This window comes from Lissotriton vulgaris, chromosome 3_1, assembly GCF_964263255.1.
Source record: "Lissotriton vulgaris chromosome 3_1, aLisVul1.2, whole genome shotgun sequence".
Lineage (NCBI taxonomy): Eukaryota > Metazoa > Chordata > Amphibia > Caudata > Salamandridae > Lissotriton > Lissotriton vulgaris.
Genome location: NC_141689.1, coordinates 427499963 through 427524148, shown reverse-complemented (window position 1 = coordinate 427524148; position 24186 = coordinate 427499963). Strand labels below are relative to the sequence as shown.

Genomic DNA, 24186 nt, shown 5'->3' with positions numbered 1-24186 from the left:
GGGAGGAGGGAGGAGCAGCTGGGAGGTGGGAGCGGGGTGGCGAATGGGAGAGGGTCGAGGGAACAGAAGGGGAGGGAGCGGGGCCGCGGGGGAGCAGCGGCAGGGAGCGGGGTGTAACAGCGGGGAAAGGGGCTAGAAGCGCTAGAGCAGGAGGACAAAATCAGGGGCACAGGCACAAGTACGAAAACACAAGACAGGGGGCTAAATGCAGAGGACACAATCTGGGGCACAGCAGTAGAAGAGATACAGTGGAAAAAAAGGCAACTACGATGACCAAATTGCAGAGGACACAATCAGGGGCACCGCAGCACAGGAAACACGGCGGGAAAAAGGCAGCAAATATGAGCGGCGTTGGCCGCAGGGGGACCGGGTGACTTCAGCAGGAGCCACGCGGCGGGTTGAGCGACCGGCGCTGACGAGGTATCCTATGGATTGAACTATTTTGAACCGTTTAAAAGTGATATTTTTACTTGTATATGATGGATTTTGTCTTTTTGGTCTTGTTTTATTCAGATAAATATTGGCTATATTTCTAAACTGGTGTGGTGACTTTTTGTAGTGTTTTCACGGTGTTACTGTGTGTGGGTGTGTGTGTACCAATGCTTTACTCATTGCCTCTGAGATAAGCCTGACCTCTCGTACCAAGCTACCAAGGTGGTGGGTGTGTAACTCCCTTACCCTGACTATAATAATGGTCCCTGCTTGGACAGGGTGCAAACCACTGCCAACTAGAGACCCCCATTTCTAACATTGGTGGCAGTGGTGGGATAAGACTTGTGTTTGTACTTTATATACAGTGATTGGTGTACACTACTCCACATCTCAGACCATTACGTGACCACATACTGTTTTTTTCTTTTTGTCTTCTTGAGTTTTGGATACTGGTGAACTTTTTACTACCATCATGTCTCAGTCTAGAGAATCATCAATTGCACCTACAAATTTGTTTTTTTGAGGAGGATAGGCCAGAAACCTACACTGTGTCTCAACTTAAATCAATCTGCAAGGACTGCAAAGTCCAGTTTAAGGGCCTCAATAAAAAGGAGGAGCTACAAAGGGCACTGAGGGCCTGGGTAGCTGCCAGAAATGCCAGTGGGCATCTGGAGTATGAGGAGCATCTAATGGATGATGTGGGGGGAAAACTGGCTGATGATCAAGTGATGGAACAGGCTGTGCTGGGTGGGGGGAGGTACCCTCCAGGGCAGGCAGCAGTGTTTCTGCAAAGTTCTGTCCCAAGAGTAGCTAGAGGACATGTGTGAGGCCAGGCAGCATGAGAAGAAGCTGCAGTTGAAGCTTGCAAAACTCAGAAGAGAAAGATTAATGGGCCATGGAGGAAGGAAAGACACTTTTAGTTCAGTAGTTGAGCTTAAATGAGCTGGATTTCAAGGCCAAGTCCAATACAGATGGTGTCAGTGAAAGTACCATGTCCAGTACTGAAGAAAAGATTCACACACCCGAGACTTGGTTTCTGATTTCAAGGAGGGAGGCAACATACACCAATGGGCTCATGCATATGAGGTAGCTCCAGAGGTGCGCGGGGTCCCTGAGGTGGATTGGGGATCTGGCACAGGAAGTCATACCTCTGAACTGGTGGGAGAATTGTGCCGGATGGTTGCCACAAGTTCCCTCACAGTTCTGGATTCTGAGGGTACCTCTCCTCAGTACAGGGCCCCAGCAGGAAAGGGGGCAGGGTGAGGGAGTGCCCACCCCTTTCTAGCCTAAGGGTACAGGCCCTGGGCTGGAGGACCAGTCTCAGGATCCCACCCCTGAACTGGTGGGAGGGAGAGTAGACAAAGTGTGCCAGTCACCTGGGTCTACCCCCCACTCTGACAAACCACAGAGGTTAGACAGCCCTGAAAAGCCAGGGGCCTGGCTCTTGTCACTGACCGTGGCCACTGTGGGTTACTGTCCTGTTGGACAGAGTTGCCCTTGGGTTGGGGACAGGAATAATACCCTGGGACTGGAATGGGCCACACCACTGTGTTGGCCATGGTGGTACTGTCTGCCTATTGGGTGGGAGACATCTGTGAGCAAAGTGGGGTTAGGATCTGCACAGATGGCACCTACAGTTGATTATAAGGATTCCCCATGGGTTAGATTAGTGGGCGCTGAGAGTATGGACGGAGGAATACTACTGGGTTCAGAGAAGCGTAGAACTGGTTCGTGGCCCTGCTGTTGCGGGCCAGGGTCCTTGTTCTATCACCTTGAGCAGGGAAGTCCATCAAGGCATTGATTAGTATGCCTTGGCTTTAGGCTGGAAGTGGTTGTGTTGGACCTGGCCCTTTTTGCAGGGTTAATTCCAAACTTTCTACCTCCTTCCTCCTGTTTCTTTCTGGCCTTTTTTGTTGTTTTTAGAACTCTGATCACTTTACCACTGCTAACCAGTACTAAAGTGCATATGTGATCTGTAAAGTGGACCAGGTGTACCCCGGGCGTGTAAATCAAATGCTACTAGTGGGCCTCCAGCACTGATTGTGCCACCCATATGAGTAGCCCTGCAACCGGGCTCAGGCCTGCCACTGCAGTGTCTCTGTGGGTAGTTGTAAACTGCCATGTAGACTTGGCAAGTGCACCCACTTGCCAGGCCCAAACCTTCCCTATTACTACATGTATGGTAGGTCCAAGGTAGCCACATGGGCAGGGTGCAGTGTATTTAAAAGGTAGGACATTGACTGGTGTGTTTTACATGTCCTGATAGTGGAATACTGCCAATTTTGTTTTTCACTATTGCAAGGGGTATCTCTCCCATAGGTTATCGTTGAAGCTGCCTTGCAACCTCTTACAAGAGTAACTTCCAATTGGGAAGACCGAGAGATTTGGGATTTGGGGTCCCTGAACTCACAATTTAAAAATATACCTTTTAGAGAAGTTAGTTTTCAAATTGCGTGTTTGAAAATACCAATTTTAGAAAGTGAGCATTTTCTTGCTTTACCATTCTGTGCCTCTGCCTGCCTGTGGAATCTACATCTGGTTTAGACTGATGGTTGGGCTGTTTGTGCTGTTTGTGCATTCACTCTAGACAGTAACACAAAGGGAACTGGTGTGTGTCCTGAATATTCTGATAGTCCATTACCAGGCTATTGGGTCTTCCTGAGCTAGAGTCGTGGGTGGAGTTTTCACTGACATCTAAATAGGGCTGTGCCTGTCCTCACACAAAGCTGTTTCTACCCACCTCCCTGTAGTATGTCTGGAGCCAGGTATGGGAAAGGCGGGGTCTTGTGCACTACAAAGACTTTCCTTTGAAGTTTGCCTACTTCAAAGGCAGAATAAGTACAGGAGCTGTGACATAAATTTAGAGCACTTCTGGACTTAGAGAATATTCTGCCAAGAAGATGAGCTGGAGAAGCTGTCGGGATGGACTACCACTTACCTGGGTGCTTTGCGGTGTATTTGCCTGCTGCTTCTGTCTTGGGCAGTTAAATGACTGAACTTTTCTTTCTACATCCTGCTTGCTGATGGAGGTAATGCGGTAAATAAGAACTACGCGCGTTTCGGCATGTAGGCCTTTATAAGTTTACAGTCTATTGCACTGAAACTGAATAAAAACATGTGAAAGTTAGTTATTATATATACTTGTGGGAACATATAGTTATATTGCATTTATACTAACCTAGAATTATTAAACAATCTATATAACAAATAATTACATTTACCACACTGAATTGTGTTTATCATATATACATTACAAATACATAAAAAAATCATCTTATCTACCGCATTGCCTCCATCCAAATTTGTTCATGGTTATTGTGGCTATTTTTTAATATTTCAGAGATGTATATATGAATGTTTCCACATAAAAATGATTAGTTCTTGAGATCAAATTTGCACATATATGTAATGTACGAGTTAAAAATAGAAATATAACACTTATAACAATCTTATAAATCTAAAAAGACATTAAAATGAATATATTTTCTATCAATTATGCGTGATAAGTTTGATCTATGTGGGATCCTAATTCATAATTTTCGCACCTAGAAATTTTAGTGTTTTTTGTCAAATGTATGATTGACTTGGCTATAGACCTTTACTCAAACTGGTTTTCTCCCTATGTATGGCAAGTCCATTAGATATATAGGGGTCCCCTTTTTTTCAAATGACAGTGTGCCGGCCTGCCAGGCACGCTAGACCCTTATTATGCGAAATGAAATTGATGGATTGTGCAAAACCAGGGGGAATGGAAGTGGCTCGGTGAAACAGTTTCTGATGTCTCTGCAGATCTAATGAAAGCAAACCTGATAAATACATTTGCTGTGTACGGCTGATGCCTCACGGTTTATATATCTCTGAGAGTTTGTTCAATCCATCACTGCTATATTGAATTTCACAATCAGCATTGCTTCTCGTTGTATTAGTTTGAGATCCAAATCACCACCTCTACAATCTTGCTCTACCTTTGAAATTACTGTCCATCTCAATTCCTTCTCAGTATGTGTGTTCAACCTCCAATGGTTCACTAATGGTGCAGTTTGGACATTTTTCCGTATCCTTTATTTGTGTTGGGAAGTCTGTACCGGACTTCCTGGTTTGTTTTGCCTATGTACAACTTCATGCAGGGGCAAAGTACCCCATATACCACGTTTTTGGACTTGCAGTTCGAAAAACTCTCATGTTTCCAATTAATTGAATTATGAGAGAACAAATTCCCCTCGAGGGTAGATTCACAACATATGCATGTGCCACATTTATGATGGCCCGACACTGGGGACAGGCCTATGAAATCACGCAGTGTACTCGCCTTTGTTTTGGTAACGCGGCTCTGACTACTTGATTTGAAATACTCCTGTCTTTTTTATAAGCAAAAAGTGGGGCTGAAGTCAAAGACTGATCTAGATTTTTTACCAAGTGCCAATTTTGATGGACCACCTTTTTCAACCAATTAGAATTAGAACAAAAGGTTGATACACAGACTATTCTTTCCATTGGCATTTTTCTCTTCCCACTGGTAGTACATCTCGTGGGGTTCACCATGCTCTTTTCATTGCCTTTTTTAGCAATTTCTTGGGGTATCCTCGATCTGTTAGCCTCCCCATCAGGGTGTTGGCATGTAGGATGTATTGGTCTTTATAAGAGCAATTCCGCCTTGTACGTAAAAATTGGCTGTACGGCAAATTTTCTTTAAGACTTGTTGGGTGGTTGATAGTGAAGTGTAGTGCTTTATTCCTATCTGTTGTTCTCTTGAATAAGGTTGTAACCAGACCTCCGTCTGCTGCATACACTTCCATATCCAGAAATTGCATTTTTTGGTTACAATGATTCGTACTAAATTTTATATCGGCTGTCCTGCTGTTTAACCAGCCGTGGAACGAAAGAAGTTGTTCCTCATCTCCCGTCCACACCATAAAAATGTTGTCTATGAATCGAACCCAACTCCCAATGAACTCCACAAAGGGGTGGTTGTTGTAGATGAATTTGTCATCATATCTAGACATATAAAGCACTGCCAGCTCTGGGGTGAATGGACACCCCATAGCTATTGTTTTTATTTGAAAATTAAATTCTCCATTGAAGTTGAAGTAGCTCTTTTTCATAGAAAAACTGGCCAGTTCAATAATAAATTCTGTTGGTATTCTCACTTGTTTAAATTGTATGTAATTTTTTGTTGTTGATTCATATATTTGATTCCTAGAATACATTTTGATAAATCAAACGGAAAAAGAGGTTTATGGTGACATTGTTTCATTTCAATGCACCGGTTATAAGGTTAAAATTGTTCATCGGCATTGGCGTTTTGTTGTTTTGGTCGGATATGACTGGAACAAGAAGTTACTGATAGCCCATCACAGAATGGCTCTAGACCACTTTGTTTTCTTTCACTGAAATCACAGCATTTTTTCAGCATTATGATTGTCTGTGCTCCCCAACAGCATTCTAAATGCTCCTCTTGGCTCGAACCTGGCACTCCGATTACACCATTTATGCCCCCTTCTACGGGAGGCCTATCCCACAGTTCGACAAGCTCTGTTTTTGAGGATCCTTGCCTGGGGAAATCCTAAGATTTACTGCTCTCTGATGCCTCAGTATTGAAGATTGTTGTAACCTGTTCGAGTCCATCCAGTCCAGGCACTCATTAATCAATTAATTCACCACCCGTTCATCTAGCCATCCATCTAGCCCCTACTCAACTACTGAAGAAAGGGCATATTTAGCAAAGCACACAGTCACTCACTCACTCACTCACACATTCATTCACTCCAAAATTTCTCCAATCCTTTACTTATCCTGACATTCACCCTGCCACTCGATGACACACAAACTCCCTATTCAGAGAAGAAGCACAATGACTAAAAATGACCAGGCCTATAGGCTTTGCTAATGCTTATTTAATTTATAGGGTTCAATGGTAGAAAGACAAACTTTTATGATGTAAGAAATGTTGCAAAGTGGGCTCCGCCACCATGATCCCCCTGGATTTTACACGTTGTTTACCTGTTTTTTGGCTTTTTACTGTGTGGAAGCCTCACTACCAGAGTATTACTCACTGTAAATTCACGGTAAATTAACTGAGAGTGTTAACCCTATATGTCCACCTTTTAAGATAAGGCCCCTGCTTCGTAACTGGGGCAGAGGCTGTGGGCTGTTTGCATGCAAACCTGTGAGCACATGCGCCCACAAGCTGCGTGTGTAATAGTACTGTTGTAGGATTAGTACTGACCTGGGTAGCCTTTATAACATGAGTCTGCTTTCATTGTGTAGGTCCGTAGTGGTTACTGAAGGTCTGTGGTGCTTACTTACACTGTGTACATCTTTTAGGCAAAATCTGCACTAATGTACAGTTACTTAGGCCTACATGGTCCAGTGAGGTGTAAATCCAGGGATAAACATGCACCGGAGGTTAAATCCACAGTCCCTTACATCATATCTACAGTCCTTAAGACACTTTAAAGATTGTCATATTTCTCCGGCTCAGCTCATAGTCCGATTCTAGGCCTCTGTTCCCCCTAATACGCCACATTAATTACTCTGCCGTCCAGTAGGCGGATCAAAGGCCTCCCAATATAATAGAGCCATTAAAAGTTCTTGACCCCGTTCCTGGGAAAAGAAGGTGCAAGGGGAAAATCTACTTTTATTAATTAGCTTGTTGCACTGCACCTGGGCTGGAGCAGCCCTGGCCCACAGCAACAAATTATAGCTAGACCTCAGAAGCTTCCCTTTGAAGTTGTGGTGGGAAGGGGTCAGTCCGCTATGTGAGGGCAGATCTGACCCTCTCAAAGGGAACTCTTTTCATAGCAACTTAAGTTGCCAAATTGGAATGTCCTATAATGCTGTGAAGGTTCTGACATTGAGTGATGATGTATTAACGTTGGATATGTCAAGGATACCAGGCTTCTAGCATGACAGATAAGAAGGATGGGTTTCTTCACGGCCAGTGACGCTGGCTCCCTTACTTCCCCTGAGGAACAGTTGGGGAAATGGACCTGCAGGAGAATCCTGGGACTTCTGTAGACTGGTCCTGCAGCTAGGGGACCGACCTTGCCCCGTCCTTCTTTCCTGCATGAATCAGGAAGGTTACTTCTGTCTCCACTGACACACAGCTGCCCTGCAAGGCAGACAAAGCCATGAGGCCTGGGAAGAGTGGCAGAGAGGGTGTTCTGCTTGTTGGCTGCGGAGGGGCTGCACAATATGTCTCACAAGCAGGAGAGAGCACCACAAGTCAGGCGAAAGACAGGTCCATCAAAAGACACTCCTTTAGAGGCCAGCAAGCCTGAAGAAACTGCCCCTGTTGGCAAGCGCTAGACACTAGAAGCAAAGTGACACCAGGATGGTCCCTATAGGGCTCTAAGAAACTGACTTCAGAAGCTGAGAACCTGGGGGATGGCAACTCTTCACAAATGATATTCCCTAGGAGGTATATGTGGGGCCCCCTCTATAAGCAGACCTTTGCCTCAGGAACCCCATCCCTGGAGCCTGACGCACAAATGTCCCAGAGACCCCACCCCCAGGGCAAAGAAGGGGACAGAAGCTGGGATGCCATTAAGTGAGGTGTGTTTTCTGCACCCATACCGGTATTTTAGGGGCATGGCAGGAGAAGGCCAAGTTACTTTTGCCTTCGGGGCATCGGTCAAAAACTAGCAATTTAGAGAATTGTAGACTACATCGCCTGAGATTGGAGCCACAGAGTGTTTGCCTGCTCTTGAGCCAAGTCAGGAAGGCACTCTGGGAACTGGCAGTGACCATAGGTGCATTCTGTCCCCAATCGGCCCCAAATAAGTGAATATACTCATAGGTGTTCATGGTAGAATTGGGCACCCAGGACTAAAAGCAAAAGACACACATAGCGAGGCTGCAGTACATAAGGAAGTGTGTTGCAGAGCCGCTGTCTTAAAACAAACAGAGCAGAGAAGTCCACTTATCAAGTGTGGTCACCCGGGGCCATGGAGCGCTCCATAAGCCCCTGTGAGGGACAACACAATTTGCATAGTTTTCTCATGGCGCCTGAGGAAGGGAAGAGGCACCACCAAAAGCTCTGCAAATTTATATGGGTGACTGCAGTCAGTGGTTCTGGGATGAAACAAGGGTTTTTTTGTTTGGAGGAAGGCGCACGGCTAAGAAATAACGCTAATGAGTCCAACTCTAAGGTTCTTGGTGTGTTTGAGGTGCAAAAGGGTGAGGGGATGAGCCCTATAACCCCCCAGTGGAAGTACTAACAGATGCTAGTACTGAAAAGTATACAAAACGTAATACCCATGCACAATCCAAATTAAATGTACAGTAGTATCGTAAAATTGGAATCCTCAAGTGTGTGCCGGATTAACTCAGTGAGCTTATCCGGCGCACACTTGGGATTCCAATTTTGGACGCACCCGTCCTGTTTTTCGAACCTCCTACTTTGAAGACTACTTTTAATTGCACTGACTCGCCGTGCACTGCCAGATATCCGTACAACTATTAATATTACATTCGATTCATATCACAGTACGCTCAGTGATCAGCTTTGGGTTTCCCGAACAATATACCTGCTTGAGGATCCCCACCCATTGACGATTTGGCCTGTACCCGGTCCTGGGCCCTGTCGGGTTGGAATTATCACCGACATAGCGACCTTCTGTTCTTATACTTGCTTAGTACAGCCTTGAAGAGACGAAGGCGGACTGTGCCATATGCGACGAAACACGTGTTGGCTGGTTCTTCATGTCCGAACAATAAAAGACACAACACTTCAACGTCTGATTTGTCTAGTTACATAACTGTTACCGCGTTTGTTGCTAGCCTTTTGTCTCAATGAACATTCTACGTGACGTCAACGATACTACTGTATATATAATTTGGAGTGTGCATGGGTATTACATTTTGTAGACTGCAGACAGTGCAGCAGCTCTCCAGAATGTTTTTATTAAAAAGTAAAACCCACCCAAGTCTCTCAGGGGATTGTGTCTCTGACTCCAGGAGAATATGCCCATTGTTCAAGCACTCTAGAATCTGGTGCTTTTGCACCAGGGCTCTGATGTGCAAGATCCCCTCTTAATTAGTCTTTGAGCTGCAGTATTAGTATGGTAAAATAAGTACTGTGGTACACATATTAATGAATTCAGTGCTTTATTAACAAGATGGATGGCTGACAATACAAGGTTTTACCAAATAATGAATGCTGTTGAATGTTTATACTCTCCCCATGGATTTCAGTGATAGGTTAGAACATGTATTCCATATAGGTACAATTCCCATTTTTTTAAATTTCATAACATATCTCTTTTACCAGTGTGGTGAAACCCTGACAAAGCCAATAGCCCTGCCTTATTTATAATGACACCCCCTTATAGGATGATATTGTGTCTAATATAGGTGTAGGGTATTATGATTATAGGATTTAGTGCTCACTAGGTGTAAAATGTGTTTTGGAGGTGTCACCCAAATTTTTTCCATCTATTTTATTTTTCATATTTGCAATTTAATGTGTAGTATTTAGTAGTGTGCGCATTTTAAAGTATTTTACCTTTTTACAAGAAAAAGCACTGTGTGGACAATAATATTTGGAGTGTTGCCCTTGCGTACCAGCGAGCTGGGGTTACTAGCCCACACCTTCCCCCCCAGAGTAGGCCTTTGACTAATCTGCCTCACTATCTTCTGAGAGTTAAATGTCACAGTGTGGCTGCTGCATGACAATATAGGACAGCACATGTCGTTGTATCCCCCGGTCTCGGTCCTCCTCCGGGCCCCTGAACACCCTAGCCACGTTCTGCGTGAGGACCTGCAACTGCGCCGCCAAATAATATAGCTCGAAATCGGGCACAGCCATACCCCCTTCTATCTTGGGGCGAAGTAGCGTGCTCAGCGCCACTCTACGGCGGCCATGCCCCCATAGGAACCCAATAATCATTGTCCTCAGGTCTCTGAAGATCCCTTGAGGAATCCAGATAGGCAATGTCCGGAAGTAGTACAGGAAGCGGGGGAGCGCCACCATCTTTAAAAGAGCGATCCTACCCAGAACCGTCAGCGGGAGGGTCGACCAGAAGGACATGCTGCCCCTCAGTGCCCGGACACATCTACCAATGTTGCCCTCCAATAGATCCGCAGTCGCGTGATAGATGCGTACTCCCAGATAGGTGAAGCAAGATGGCTCCCAGACCACCCCCAAATCGCGACCAGGGTTGGGCGACTCCGCTCTCAGCGGAAACACACAGGTCTTCGCCCAGTTGACCTTAAGGCCCGATAGCCGGCCAAACTCCGATAGCAGGTCCATCGCTCCTTCCAGGGCCCGCGCCGTGTCGTCGAGGTACAGGAGCAGGTCATCCGCATAGAACGATATATAGTGCTACTGCCCGCCACTGGCTATCCCCGCGTATCTGTCACCCGTCCTCGCATGGACCGCCAAAGGCTCCATCGCTAGAGCAAACAATAGGGGGGATAGGGAGCACCCCTGTCGCGTGCCCCTTCCCACCGGGTATGCCGCAGACACCAGACCGCCCAAGCGCACCCTCGCCGTCGCCGAGGTATACAAGACCCTCGTCCACCGGCGGAACCCCTCTCCCATGCCAAACCTCTCTAACACTCCATCCAGGAAAGACCATTCTAAGCTATCAAAGGCCTTCTCGATGTCCACGGACAGGACCGCTGGAGCCCCTTCCCCATCCAAGATGGCGTCCATTATTCCCACCAGGCGGCGAATATTCAGCGCCGTGCTCCTCGTGGGTATAAACCCAGCCTGATCCCTGTGCACCAGGCCCGTCATGTGTGGGGCCAGTCTGGTGGCTAGGATTCGGCTCAGGATCTTATAATCCACTGTCAGCATGGATAGCGGGCGATAGGACCTTACATCCGTTGCGTCCCTGCCGGGCTTTAGGAGCGGTACAATCAAGGCCTCTCGCATGGACCCAGGCAGTCCCCCTGCCTCATAAGCTTCCGTGTACACCACCAGAAGCCTGGGAGCCAGGCTGTCGACATACTGTTGATAAAATTCAATCGGCAATCCGTCCACCCCGGGCGTTTTATTACGAGCCATATGTTTGATGGCCACCCGTATTTCAGTGAGCGTGATCGGGCCGCCCAGCTCCTTCGCGTCCTCTTCGTCTAGGACCGGAAGCTGCCTCTCCCCTAGATATTCTGCTATTTCCTGGACCTCCACTCCCAGCTGACTCTGGTATAATTCCTGATAGTACTCCCGGAAACACTCCAACACCGCTGCCTGGGAGTACACCATCTCCCCCCGGGCATTGCTAATGCTAAGGACCGGGCAGCCCCTAAGTTCCGGGTTAGCAAGTCTGGCCAAGAGGGTGCCCACCTTGTCCCTCTCTGCATGCGCTCTGACGACGTACTGCCTGTAGTCGTAACACCGCAACCGTTCTGTCTCGGTGGCGACCACTTCCTTCGCTTCCAATAACTGGGTCTGTAAGTCTGGCCTGGCCGGCCTGCGGCGTTCCAAATCCCTCAAAGTCTCTTCCGCTTTCATGAGTGCATTCACCACAGTCGTACGAGCATTCGAAAACCTACCCAAACACACCCCTCTCACCACCACTTTCATTGCATCCCATTCAGTGGATCTACTCGTGGCCGTGCCCTCATTCTCGCAAAAATAGCTGACAATGCCTTGCTGGACCGCGTCGCTGAATACTGAATCCTCCAGCGTCTCCGGCCGGAGCCGCCATGTTGGTATCGCTGAGCGCTCCCGCTGCCACTGAATGTGTACCAATAGGGGGTTATGATCCGAGATGGTCCTAGCCAGGTACTCCGTATGGGAAATCAATGGGGCTAGGGACCCACCGCAGAGCACCGAATCTATCCTGACATGCAGATCGTGGAGAGCCGAGTAAAAGGAATAATCCCTGGTGTCTCTGTGCTGCTCCCGCCAAACATCCAGCAACCCCCACCTGTCCTGCCAATCTTTCCTGTGCATGGCCAACCTGCGCACCGGGGAGTCTACCAGAGTAGGATGGGACCTATCCAGAGCCACATCCGTGATCGAATTAAAGTCCCCCCCTAACACTATCGGGCCCGCCAGGAAAGAGGCCAAGGACCCCGAGAGGCCATCAAAGTATCGAGCCTGATCAGTGTTCGGCGCATACACACAGCAGAGAACCACGTCCCTTCCATACAGCCTCCCCTCCACCGCCACGAACCGACCATCAGGGTCCACCACTTGATTCAGCACTTGAAATGGTATCCCCGCCCTCACCCAGATCAGCACCCCCCTGGCATACGCTGAGTAAGTGGTGCCAAACACCTGGCCCCGCCATCTTTTTTGCAATGCAGCGCACTCTTTTTTGGTTAGATGAGTTTCCTGTAGCATAGCAATCTGAACCCCCCTACGCACCAGGTATGCGTGTACTTTGTGGCGTTTAACCATAGTGCGCAGCCCCCGGACATTCCACGTCAGGCATTTCAAATTAGGTAATGTCCCCATACCAACCTCGAACAGTCCGATTCAAAGAACAAAGGTTCACAACCCCCCCAAAGCAGTTGCCCCCCCCCCCCGAACACACCCTGAACAGAAAAACTCCCCAAACCCCACTCCCCAGGACAGAGCACACGAACCTAATGTCAGCCCCCATCCAAACCTTGAACCAACTTCCCATACTCCTACCCTGTGGTCTCCACCACAGTAGGCCTTAAGGGCCCAAGGGGGGTGAGTTACCGCCGACCCCAGCTAGCGGAGCCCGCGCCCCGCGCCTTCATCCCCTACTAAGCGCTTAGCCCCCTATCCCGGCAACCCGCCCATCCCCAACAGGATACCACCCTACCATGAAGTCTCGATCAAGTCCCAATACAGTCTCAGCCGCAAAATATCCCATCAGATGTCTGGGGGGTCACCACTGGCCCCTTCGAACTTTCCGCTTCTGAGAGGTCTTCTCCCGTTCTGCTGCCTTCCCCGCCCGAGTCCGTTTCTGCCAGTTCACTGTTCTGTTGCGACCCCGTGATGGCCGCCGTCGCTGCGAGCGCATCCCTCTTCTCCGCCGCCATTTGAGCCTCCCGTTTCTCCCACTGGCGCCTGTTGCAGGACCTGATGCGCTGCGATTGTCGGATCCGGGGTGGCTTAGGCTGATCTCTCCTGCTTCTATGCGACCTGTCCGTCCCCGCTCTATATGATTCCAGCCACTGCCACACTTCGTCCGGAGTCTGAAAAAAGTGCGTAGTGCCATCCAGTATGATCCGCAGCTTGGCCGGGTAGAGCAAGGAATATTGGATGCCTTCCTCCCGGAGCTCTTTCTTCACCGCTAGGAACGATGCCCTGTTCTTCTGGACCGCCTGGGTATAGTCCGGGAAAATCGTGACCTTACTGTTTTCCACCTCATACGGGCCCGACATCCTAGCCCGCTGGATGAGGAGATCCCGGTCCTTATAGTGGAGGAGCCGCACCACCATCGGTCGGGGGGGGCGGCCAAGCCCTGGCGGGCGAGCTGGCACCCGGTGGGCTCGCTCCAGAGTGAAGAAAGGAGTAAGCCCCTCCGGCGCCACCACTGTGCGGAACCAGGTCTCCATGTAGGCCACCGCATCCTCCCCCTCAATCCGTTCCGGCAGGCCTACGACCCGCACGTTGTTCCGTCTATTGCGGCCTTCGGCATCCTCCGCCCGTCGTTCCAGCGAGTCCAGTCGGGCCAATATGTCCGTGATCTTGTGTTCCGCGGTCACCACCGATGGCTTCAGGTCCAGTAACAGCTGATCATGGTCCTTGACCCTATCCGCCAGCTTCGCGTGGTCCGCTCGCAATAGCCCCAGTCCCGTGGCCACTTGGGCAATGTCTTGGTGCAGCGCCTCCTTGGTCGAGGTGATCGAATCGAGTATGGCGTCCAAACGTCGGTTCAGCCGCTGCTCCTGGTCCATCTCCGGCGAGGGAATCTCGCCCATCCGAGTCGATGTCGCCGGGTCCCCCTCAGCGCGCTCCTCGGCCACCAGCCCTCCGGCCGCCGCCGCCATTTCAGGGTACTGCGTCACAGGCCCAAGCGCCCGTCCGGCTTCAGCTCTCGTCGTTCAGTGCCAACTCCCCGGCACCGGGCAGGGTCAGTGCCGCCGCCGATGCCCCCAGGATCAACGACCAGCTTGGCGAGCACTGTTCAGCCGACTCCCTCGGAAGCCTGAGGGGGGAAGGATAGATATATAGATGGCGGCCAGCGAGGGTCCCCAAGGCCTGGGCGGTGCGAGTCACTGTCCCCTAATCTCTGGATCCGGCACCGCTGGTCCTAGTGCCTCGATCTATCGGCTGCAGGACCTCCTGCCAGTCGGCGACAACTCGGCCCAAAGCTGAAGTCCGGGGCCGCCCGGCCTCCTCGCCGCCATTTTCTTCTCACTCTCGGCAACACCTCGGCCGTCGCCTCAACTCGATCTCCTCGGGGCCAGCAGTCCCCCAACGGCTCTCCGATCGTGCCCGGCTGTCCCCTTACACTTCAGAGGGCAGGAGCGTCGACTTCGGGTCGCCCAGGGTGCAGATAACAGGAGAAGTAGCGGGATTCCGCGCGGAGCTGCGAGCTCACGCCGCCATCCCGATCGGCGTCCAAGCCACGCCCCCCGTCTTTCTTCTAATTATATGTTGTTTTTCCATTTGTTTCCACTTTTCCTTTTGTGCATGTATCTAATTCATAATTTATAACATTGAGTGTGGATACTTTAGGTAACGTTTAATAAAACGTGCATGGACAGCAATGGAAGAAAATTAACTATTAAAAACCTTTATTATTTTGGTGCTGAATATACTGAATTCTGTGTTATGTTTGAGGCACAATTCTAATTCCCTCCAGGAGGTTTTCTGAAAGATTATTACTAGAAATTGGAACCCCAGTCAACCTTTCAATTTAAATTTCATGAAACCATCTGACGCAAACGTATGGCTCAGAGGATTGTGATTTTAATTTATATTCTTTATTTTTCTGTACAAAAATCAATATATATATATATAATCTTTCTTTTGTAAATTGTTACTGTTGTCTAAACTGACAGTACATCCTCCATGTCTTCAACACAGGTTTCAATGAAAACAAGATTGGAATTAATAAAATAACATGTCCTCTCATCCACAACCGTGCACACTGCATACAAATCCTATCTGTAATGCATACATACAATAGTTAAAACGTTATTTTCTGTAACAGCACAGTTCTCATGGTTCTCTAAAGTATAACTCAATGGATTCTATTCACCATCAGAATCCCATCTTTACATTTCTTTATACATAATTATGTTATTAAAAATCATTTGTCGCAGACAGGTATGTCAAGGTCCTCACAAAACTGATCCACCCGGATCCGAACGGATTTGTGCCGGGCAGGAACACTTCCCACAATATACTGCGGCTGTTCCATGTACAGGACCAGATACGAGATCACTTCCCCCGAGCGGCGTGCCTGGTTTTGGACCTGGAAAAAGCATTTGATACCCTCTCATGGCCGTATTTGTTTCAGGTCCTGCGTTGTATGGGGATAGGGCCTCGCCTCCAGGCGTACACCAAGCTCCTATATTCCACGCCCACCTCTAGAGCGCAGCTAGGACCCCTCATTTCCGCCCCGTTCCCGGCCCATCTTGGCACCCGGCAGGGATGCCAACTTTCCCCCCTGCTCTTCGCCATGGCGATGAAACCTCTGGCGATTCACCTCCGCGCCACTGGTGAGGGGTGGGAAATTCCAATTGCCGACTCCACTCATGAGGTAACATTGTACGCGAACGACATGCTCATCTATGTCCGCGATATTGCGGCGGATCTCTCCCCTATCCTACGCTTATTGCAGTATTTTGAGGAGGTATCAGGACTAAAGTCAATTGGTCCAAATCCACCATATATCCCCTGGTGCAGGCCATGCCCCAGATTCCTTTGAGGCTTGGTAGCATCAACATCTCCTGGAGTCCCCAGACGGTCCGATACCTGGGAGTTCGGTTATATCACACACCTCAGGACATATATGAGGGTAACTACCGTAGAGTGATGGCCAGTATCAGATCCTCCATACACTTTTGGAAAGATCTCCCATTGGCGGTCACAGGGAAAATAGGAGTCGCTTAGATGATCCTCGTTCCGCGACTACTATACTACTATACTACTTCTCTAACCTCCTGGTAGTTCCTCCACGCTCCTTTTTCAAGGAGCTGGACACCCTGCTTGGGACCCTCATCTGGGGATCCGGGCGCATGCGCATTGCTCTTGCTAAGCTGCACCTGCCTCTCGATCAGGTGGGACTAGCTGCCCCGTCCTTTGAAGCTTACTTCCTGGCCACCCAGCTGCAATGGGTATCGCGCTGGACAGCGGGCCGGTCACAGTTGGAACTGCTTACAGCAGCCGGGCGAGTCCAAATCCCAACCATCAACCAAATGCTACTACCAAGGGCGGCGCCGCCTCCGACCAAGCCACTCCATGGAATGGACCGTGCGGTGCCCCCATACTCCCCTCTTCTGCCGCTGGTGGGGTTTCCTAAGGATCGAGTACACTACACGGAGCAGATGCTGCGCACATGGTCGGTACACTCATTGACGGACGTAGGCTCACTATACCTCAACAAACAACTTCAAACCTTTGAGGCGCTCGTAGAAAACTTTGACCTCCCCAGGGGACAGTTTCTCCTATATAGGCAGCTCATGGAAGACTGCTGCAAACAGTGCCAACAAGTAGAAACAGAACCCCTTACTCACCTGGTAATTCATGCAGTATTACAGATGGGTCACGGGCGACACTTTGTTACATGGATATATAAAGCCATACGGTCCCTTAAGCAACCCACCCTTGCACCCCTCCGGGAGGAATGGGAAACTGACTTCCGTAGGCCGCTTCACGATAGGGAATGGACTCGGGCATTAGAATTCACTAAAAAAGTGTCCCGTAACTATCATTTTAAAAACATCCAGCTGCATATATTACACCAGGCATATCTTACCCCCGAAAAGTAACAAAAGTACTTTCCCGGAGGTTCCTTCACCTGTCCCAGATGCCCGGAGCCTAATGCCTCATTCCAGCACATGCTATGGGATTGTCCCCAATGCTCCACAGCTACTGGGACACAGTCCAAACCACACTTAGGACGGTCACGGGTCTCCCAGACCTATACACATGGGAAGCTGGTGCCCTTGGAATCTGCAAACGCCGCAAAAACATGAAGGTGGAAATGCACTTTGCGTCCTTGTTGCTCCACCTTGCTAAGCGATGCATCACTATGCATTAGAAAACACCGGGGGGCCCTCCTCTAGCGGCATGGATGGGTGCCATTAAGAAGTGGGGCGCAGATGAAGAGGGAATACTCTGCACAGAAGAGGTTAAGAGAATTCGTAAACATCCCATTTCTATGCATCCTAGTCGGAAATGGGCTGGTTTCTCCCAATCCGAATTTAATGTCGCTTTGGCTAAAGGAGGGTAGCCGGGAGGTATGGACGTAGAATCTGCATCCCGTAATTTGGACTGACGCATAAGAGATGCTCTGGATAGCACGGCTCCGCTATGTTTAAACAACTCCCGGAGTAGGTCCCAGAAATTGGCTCCTTGGTATAATGATGATCTACACCGAGCACAGGCAGAGTGCAAGCACCTTGAGAGGCAGTGGAGGGTTGAGAGGCCTTTCTCAACCAGGCCAAGCTGGAATATAAAGTTAAGCGGAGGGCCTACCATGGGCTAATCAGAAAGGCCAAGGCCACATACTATGCAGGGAGAATTGGCGACGCAGAAAGTTCCACGAAGGAACAATTTAAGATCTACAGGGAAATTTCCTCATTTAAATCATCTGCTATGCCCAGGGAAAGTTCCGAGGAAACCTGCAATCGTATTGCTGGCTTTTTCTCTGAGAAAGTGGCCACGATTTATTCCTCCTTTTCGGGAGAGAAAAAAATTGGGTCAGAGTTCGTGGAGAGCAAGTGGGAGGCTGGGGGAGTTCATAGGTTGGAGAACTTTACTACCTCCCCCCACCTCCCCCCTCCTCTCCCCCTCCACCCTCCCGAGGCAATGCGGCGGATCTGTAGCTCTACAAAATCAGGGTCTCCTAGGGATCCCGCCTCACCGAAACGACTCATAGAAAGTCTTGATATTCTTGAGCCTTATATCAGTCACCTTCTAGACATTTCATTCATGACACATACGGTCCCTGAAGGATGGAAACAGGCGGTGGTACTCCCACTCCAGAAAAACCCCAATATCAGTTTGGAGAAGTTGGACAACCTCCGCCCCATATCGCTGCTACCTTATATGGCCAAGGTGGCAGAGAAGGCCGTCAACTCAGTTTGGGTTTAGATCACGGCACTCAACAGAGTCAGTGCTGTTGATGGCTGTGGAGACCATCAGACAGGGGGTGGATGAGGGACAGACCATGGCCCTTATCCTCTTAGACCTGAGCGCAGCCTTTGACACTGAGGCGCATGTCACCCTGCTGCAGTGTCTGAATAAGGGCGGGGTCTCAGGTGTGGCGCTGAAGTGGATTCAGTCATTCCTGACTAATCGAGGATTCCAGGTTAGACAGGGCGATCACTACTCTAGATTGATCAATTTGGATCAGGGTGTCCCTCAGGGCTCGGCCCTGAGTCCAACTCTAATTAATCTCTATGTCTCCCCTGTGGCAAACATAGTTGAGGGCTACGGTAAGCAAATCGTGTCGTATGCCGATGACACGCAGCTGGTCATCTCACTGTCACGGGCACCCGTTCTGGCGGCACCCAACTTTAGAGCCTGCATGCAGGAGCTTGCCTCCTGGATTTTTATCAACTGCCTGAAGTTGAATGGTAGCAAGACAGAGGTGCTCGTGGTGGGGGGGCGTCTGTGTGGTCCTCAGCGTGGTGGCCTTCCTGTCTATGTCCGGTTCCCATGCCGTGCCAGCAGGCTAAGAACATGGGCGTGTGGATTGATTCGGACCTTACGTTTGCACCGCAGATGAGTCATGTGGCTGGGGTGTGCTTTGGTGTCCTGAAAGGTCTACGGAAAATCCTGGACCTCCTTCCAACTGATGCTAGACGGACCCTGGTGCACGCCCTTGTTACCTCGCGGCTAGACTATGGCAACCTTCTGTATTTAGGGGCTACGGTGAGGAGCCTAGATCGTCTGCAGGTGCTGCAAAATGCTGCAGCCCGGTTGGTCCTGAGGCTTCCTAGAAGAGTGGCCTCGAAGGCCGCCTTGGAAACTCTTCACTGGCTGCTTTCAGGAAAAGAATCGTGTTTAAGGCCCTATGTACGTGTCATCGTATTATTAGGGGCAAAGCACCCATGCCTTTACAGAGCCTTATTACACCGTACAGGCCTGTACGGTCTCTTAGATCGACCGGAACTGGCCTGGTAGGGATCCCTAAAATCCAAAAGGCCCGGATGGGGGGTAGATCCTTCCGGCTCCTTGCAGCGAGGAGCTGGAATAAGCTCCCGCTTGAGCTCCGCTTGGAGCCATCGGAGGCCAGGTTCAGAGGAAAGCTCAAAGCTCATCTGTTTCTTCAATAGTAAGGCGCATGGAGCAGAGTTGGGGACTTGCAGCTGGCATTCACCACAGCGCAGGGACACGCCGGTGTGCGTAACCAGGCGCTTTATAAGCTTCCCTATTATTATTATGATTATTATTATTATTATTACTCGACTCCTTCACATAAGAAACACGGACGACGCCGGAGTCCCAACCTACCGGTTCCCGGGGAGCTCTCGTGGCCCCTATGGCAGCCTGGGATGACTTGCAGAGAGCTGGGTCACCCGGCGCGTCTCAACGGACAGCCGTGAGCGGACCGTAACTACTTCTTCATTGGGGTGATCTCTGGCTCTCCCCCCCCCCCCCCAACCCTTCTTCTCCCACCTGTGCATGCCTAAGTAGCCACCCTGTCACAAAGCATCAATCAGGCGACTACCCCCAAACAGTAGCAATAAAAAGACACAGTGCACCTCAGTTCTATACCCCAGGTTTGTTTAAGTTTTTATTACTGCTGGCATACAATCACCCCTATGACGTGCTAGCAGGGAGAGCACGCCTAACATCTCAGCATACAACAAAGACTGGCTCTTATGGGTGCTGACACTACCCCACCACTTGTCCCTTAGACCCATCATAGACTCTGAGGCTACGTGAGAGATTTTTTTTTCTTGTGTATAACAATGCCATCATTACTGCTGTACTGTACGTAAATACAGAAAATACCAATAAAAAGTTGTTGTTTTTAAATTACAAATCATTTGTCATTCTATTCTTTGAAAAGAAGAAATATTTTAAATTATATCAATACTGGAGTGTCATGGTGTAAATTATGTCCCTATTTCAAGTTAGTAAAAATCCTGCATTGTGTATCCCTTTTTTCTTTCCAGTGCCTTCAAATGTGCTTTACTTGATAATGAGGGAACTGAATATCTAGTATGCATGGTTGTCCTCACTTTTTGCTGAATTGCTGATGGATCCTGCCAATCAGGTACCCTGGGCCTATGATCTTTCCCTAAAACTGCATTGGAGACCAAACCTAATTGACACTCTCTGGCAACAGGTCGGTCCCTTGTAAATGGTGCCACAGGTACCCAGGGCACTGTGACCAGAAAAGGCGTCTATGGGCTGCAGCACTTATTGTGCCACCCTTAGAGTCCCTGTACTTTTAAACTCACACACTGCCTTTGCAGGTGGCGTGTTTTGGTGGAGAACACAGTGAAGAGTCGACCTGGCACACAGCCCTGTGTGCCATGCCTACAGCCCACTACCCTGGCATAGATCTGTCAACCCTCTAGTTGGGTGCACTATACCAGTGGTGAGGGTACAGGTGCATGAGCCCTGTATCCCTACAGTGTCTACGTCAATTCTTAGACGTTGTACCTGCAGTGCTGCCTTTAACAGTATATGGTACTGGGATTTTGTCATTACGAAATCCACAGTACCATAATGGCTGCACTGAAAACTGAGAAGTTTGGTCGCAAACTTCTCAGCACATTAAACCCACATTGATGCCAGTGCGGGATTTAATGAAAAATGCACACAGAGGGCATCTTAGAGATGCCCCCTGAAAAACGACCTACCACTAGTGTCCACGCTGAGTGGCTGCTTTCAGCTGCCCCCACCAGACTTGTTTCTGGACCTCTGGGTTGAGACCCTGCTGCTCTCTGGGTTCTGAAACAACGCACATCCTGGGACGAGGTGCCAAGCCTCCTCCCCCTGGATGGAAAGGGTCCACAAAGGGGAAGCTTCAAAGGCTTGCCACCTTTTGAGCTTCCCCCAAGCTTTTTGCTGCTAATAACAAATGGTCACCACTGGTCTGACCCTCACTTTAGGTGGGAAAACCAGGCGAGGAACCCCTCCGGTGGGGTGGGGGGGGGGGGGGGGAGATACGGGGGAGGTGTGAAGCACAACTCTCAGTCCCCTCCATCTTGCAGTTGCGGGAACAGCCAACTAGGGTGAGGATTATGCCCACCTTCCAATGGAGGGTCGCATAATAGGGGTGTACCCACCCCAAGGAAGGAACCCATTGGTCCCAACCTTTTACCTACCTGTAAAGCCCTTAAATCTAGTATTTTATGGGCACCTCTGAACCGTGCTTCCTCAGACAAGAAACTACGAGATGAAAAGAAGAATAAGGACCAAACAGCCGTGCCGAAGCTAAGGAGAGGAGGATACCCACTGACTTGGCCCTAGCACTCCCCGGCCTGTCCCTACCTCGAACCCGCAGAAGCGACACTCCGGTGTGTCCAGCAGCCTTCAGAACCCCCAGGACATGCCCTGCCTTCGAAAGAAAAGACTCTGTCTCCCGTGAACACCTGATTTGTTCACCCACAGACTCCAGCTCTGTCAAGATCCGCCAGTCTGCACTACTCTGCACCCGACGCCCACGGCCCGAGTTGGAGTGGCCCAACACCACAAGGAGGTCTCCCCGGAGATCCAGACCCGAGATCCAGTGATCCCTGACCTGCCTCAAACCGACGCCTGCAGCCTCTAATCCGAAGATCCTCCCCAACCACGACCAGGAGCTGGTAAGAAGATCCAATCGTAAAAGTCACCCCTGCACCCACTCCCCACGGCCTTCGGTGGCCCAACCGACGGTGTCTAACCAACCCGCAGCACCCCAACTTACTTCCACAAGTGGTGGTCGCACCCAGCAGACCTTCGTCCCCGAGCCTGCAGTGTGTTTGCAAACCGGAGACTCCCCATTGAAAGCCTCAGGGCGCATAATGCCAAAACAGCACTCTGCACCTGTCCGTCCCAGTGCTGCTGAGGGGGCACCTTTTGTGCTGGTTTGAACCCCCATTTGCCCTGAGCTTAAGTCCAGGAGCTTTGCTCCCACAAACTTGTGGCCTGCTCGTAAGCAGCCACCAACCGGAGGCCCCTCTCCCCCATTGAATCAAATTGGGCCTCAGCACTCGGCCGCCCTAGTGCGCTGAAGGTGTAACAAGGGTGCATGCTTGACCCTGGGGTACCCTTGAGCCTACACCCAGAATACCAACTCCCACAACCGGATACTTACCTTTCAACCGATAATCCTATTTTCCTCTATAGGATAACATTGACTGTTTTTCTGTGAAAAGTGAAGTGTGGAGTTGGAAAATCTATAAAAGTTTCTGAAACTGTAAAAAAAAAATAACCAAAACGCTTTTACTTACCTGTTTTCAGGAAATGTCCCAGTGCAGTATCCAGGTATACTGCACTGTGTAAGAAAAGTAATCTGTAAAGTAATCTACTTGACATTCTACTAAAAAGCCAATACAAAGTATATGTACAATATTTCAAAGCATTGCATTACTAGTAGTTCTACGCAATCAAACCAAAAGTATATATACCACTGCAATACGAACTGTTTACAAACTGTATTATTACTGCAAAGTACTTATCACTTACCTGTGCCAGGCTTGCTTGGTTCTAGGAAATAAAATAACTAAAAGAATATTTTTATACAAAACCAAATGGTTTGAACTACAAATGCTTAATGCTACCCTCTGATACAGCCTTACTGCTCGCCCACACTACCACAAATAGAGAGTAAGGTGCTATCTACTTTTACTTCTGCCTACCTTTGGGGTTCCACCGGCCTCACTTTGGTATAGTATATACAGAGCCAGCTTCTTACAATGATTTGTTTTCGTCAGTACTTTCCCATGCTCCTCGGCATGTCTGCTAATCTTTCTGCCTTACTGTGCTCTTTTATTGGCAAGAAGCTGCTGTGATGAAACCTTACATGCGTTGGAATCTCAGTCTATGCAGCATCTATTGATGCACAGCAGTGAAGAAATTAATTTATCAGTATGTTGGAAATATCAGTGGTGAACAGCTTTCATTATCTAAGTACATACCTTCACATTAGTAGAGAACAAAATGAAATACCTCTAGCTGCATGTGAGCAGAATCATCAGGGCTTAGACACGTGTTGTATGTTTAGGGTGCAAAGGCTATAAAAGTGTTTACTGTATTGACATGTCAACCAAGGACGTTTAAGGGAATTTAAGGACATAAAAATCAAACTATGAAAGTTACTCTCTATAGTCGACACTGTTAAGTAACCATATAGAATGCCTTCTGCCGGAAATCCTGAGTTATTAACTAAGCTTAAATAATTTTCAAAGCAATGTGAAATACATTTTTGTTTCAGGAACTGGAGCGCGCTGATGCCAATGGTGCAGTGTTGGGGTACAGAATAATAGTCACAAGACGAATAACACGTTCCATGGAGATACACAATACAACTAGTACAAATCTTGATCTTATGCTCTCAAACGATGCCTACGATATAAACCTGACTGCCTACAATAGTGCTGGTGAATCTCCAAAGTCTGTCTTGCATATCAGTGCAAGCAACTCTAGAGGTGCGTATCCTGGGGAGTGTCTTACTTTATTTGAACCTTGTACATTTAACCTTTATT

At 49.0% G+C, this 24186-nt stretch overlaps 1 protein-coding gene across 5 annotated transcripts in view; it reads left to right on the top strand.

The window, feature by feature from the left end:
• The window catches only part of LOC147726593 (interleukin-6 receptor subunit beta-like), a 527141-nt gene that overhangs the window by 258277 nt on the left and 244678 nt on the right, over positions 1 to 24186 (top strand). For all 5 annotated transcript variants that reach the window (XM_086960647.1, XM_086960643.1, XM_086960648.1 and 2 more), the window contains one exon: positions 23916 to 24129. In XM_086960647.1, coding sequence (XP_086816773.1) covers positions 23916 to 24129 — 214 coding nt within the window. The remainder of the gene's footprint in view (positions 1 to 23915; positions 24130 to 24186) is intronic.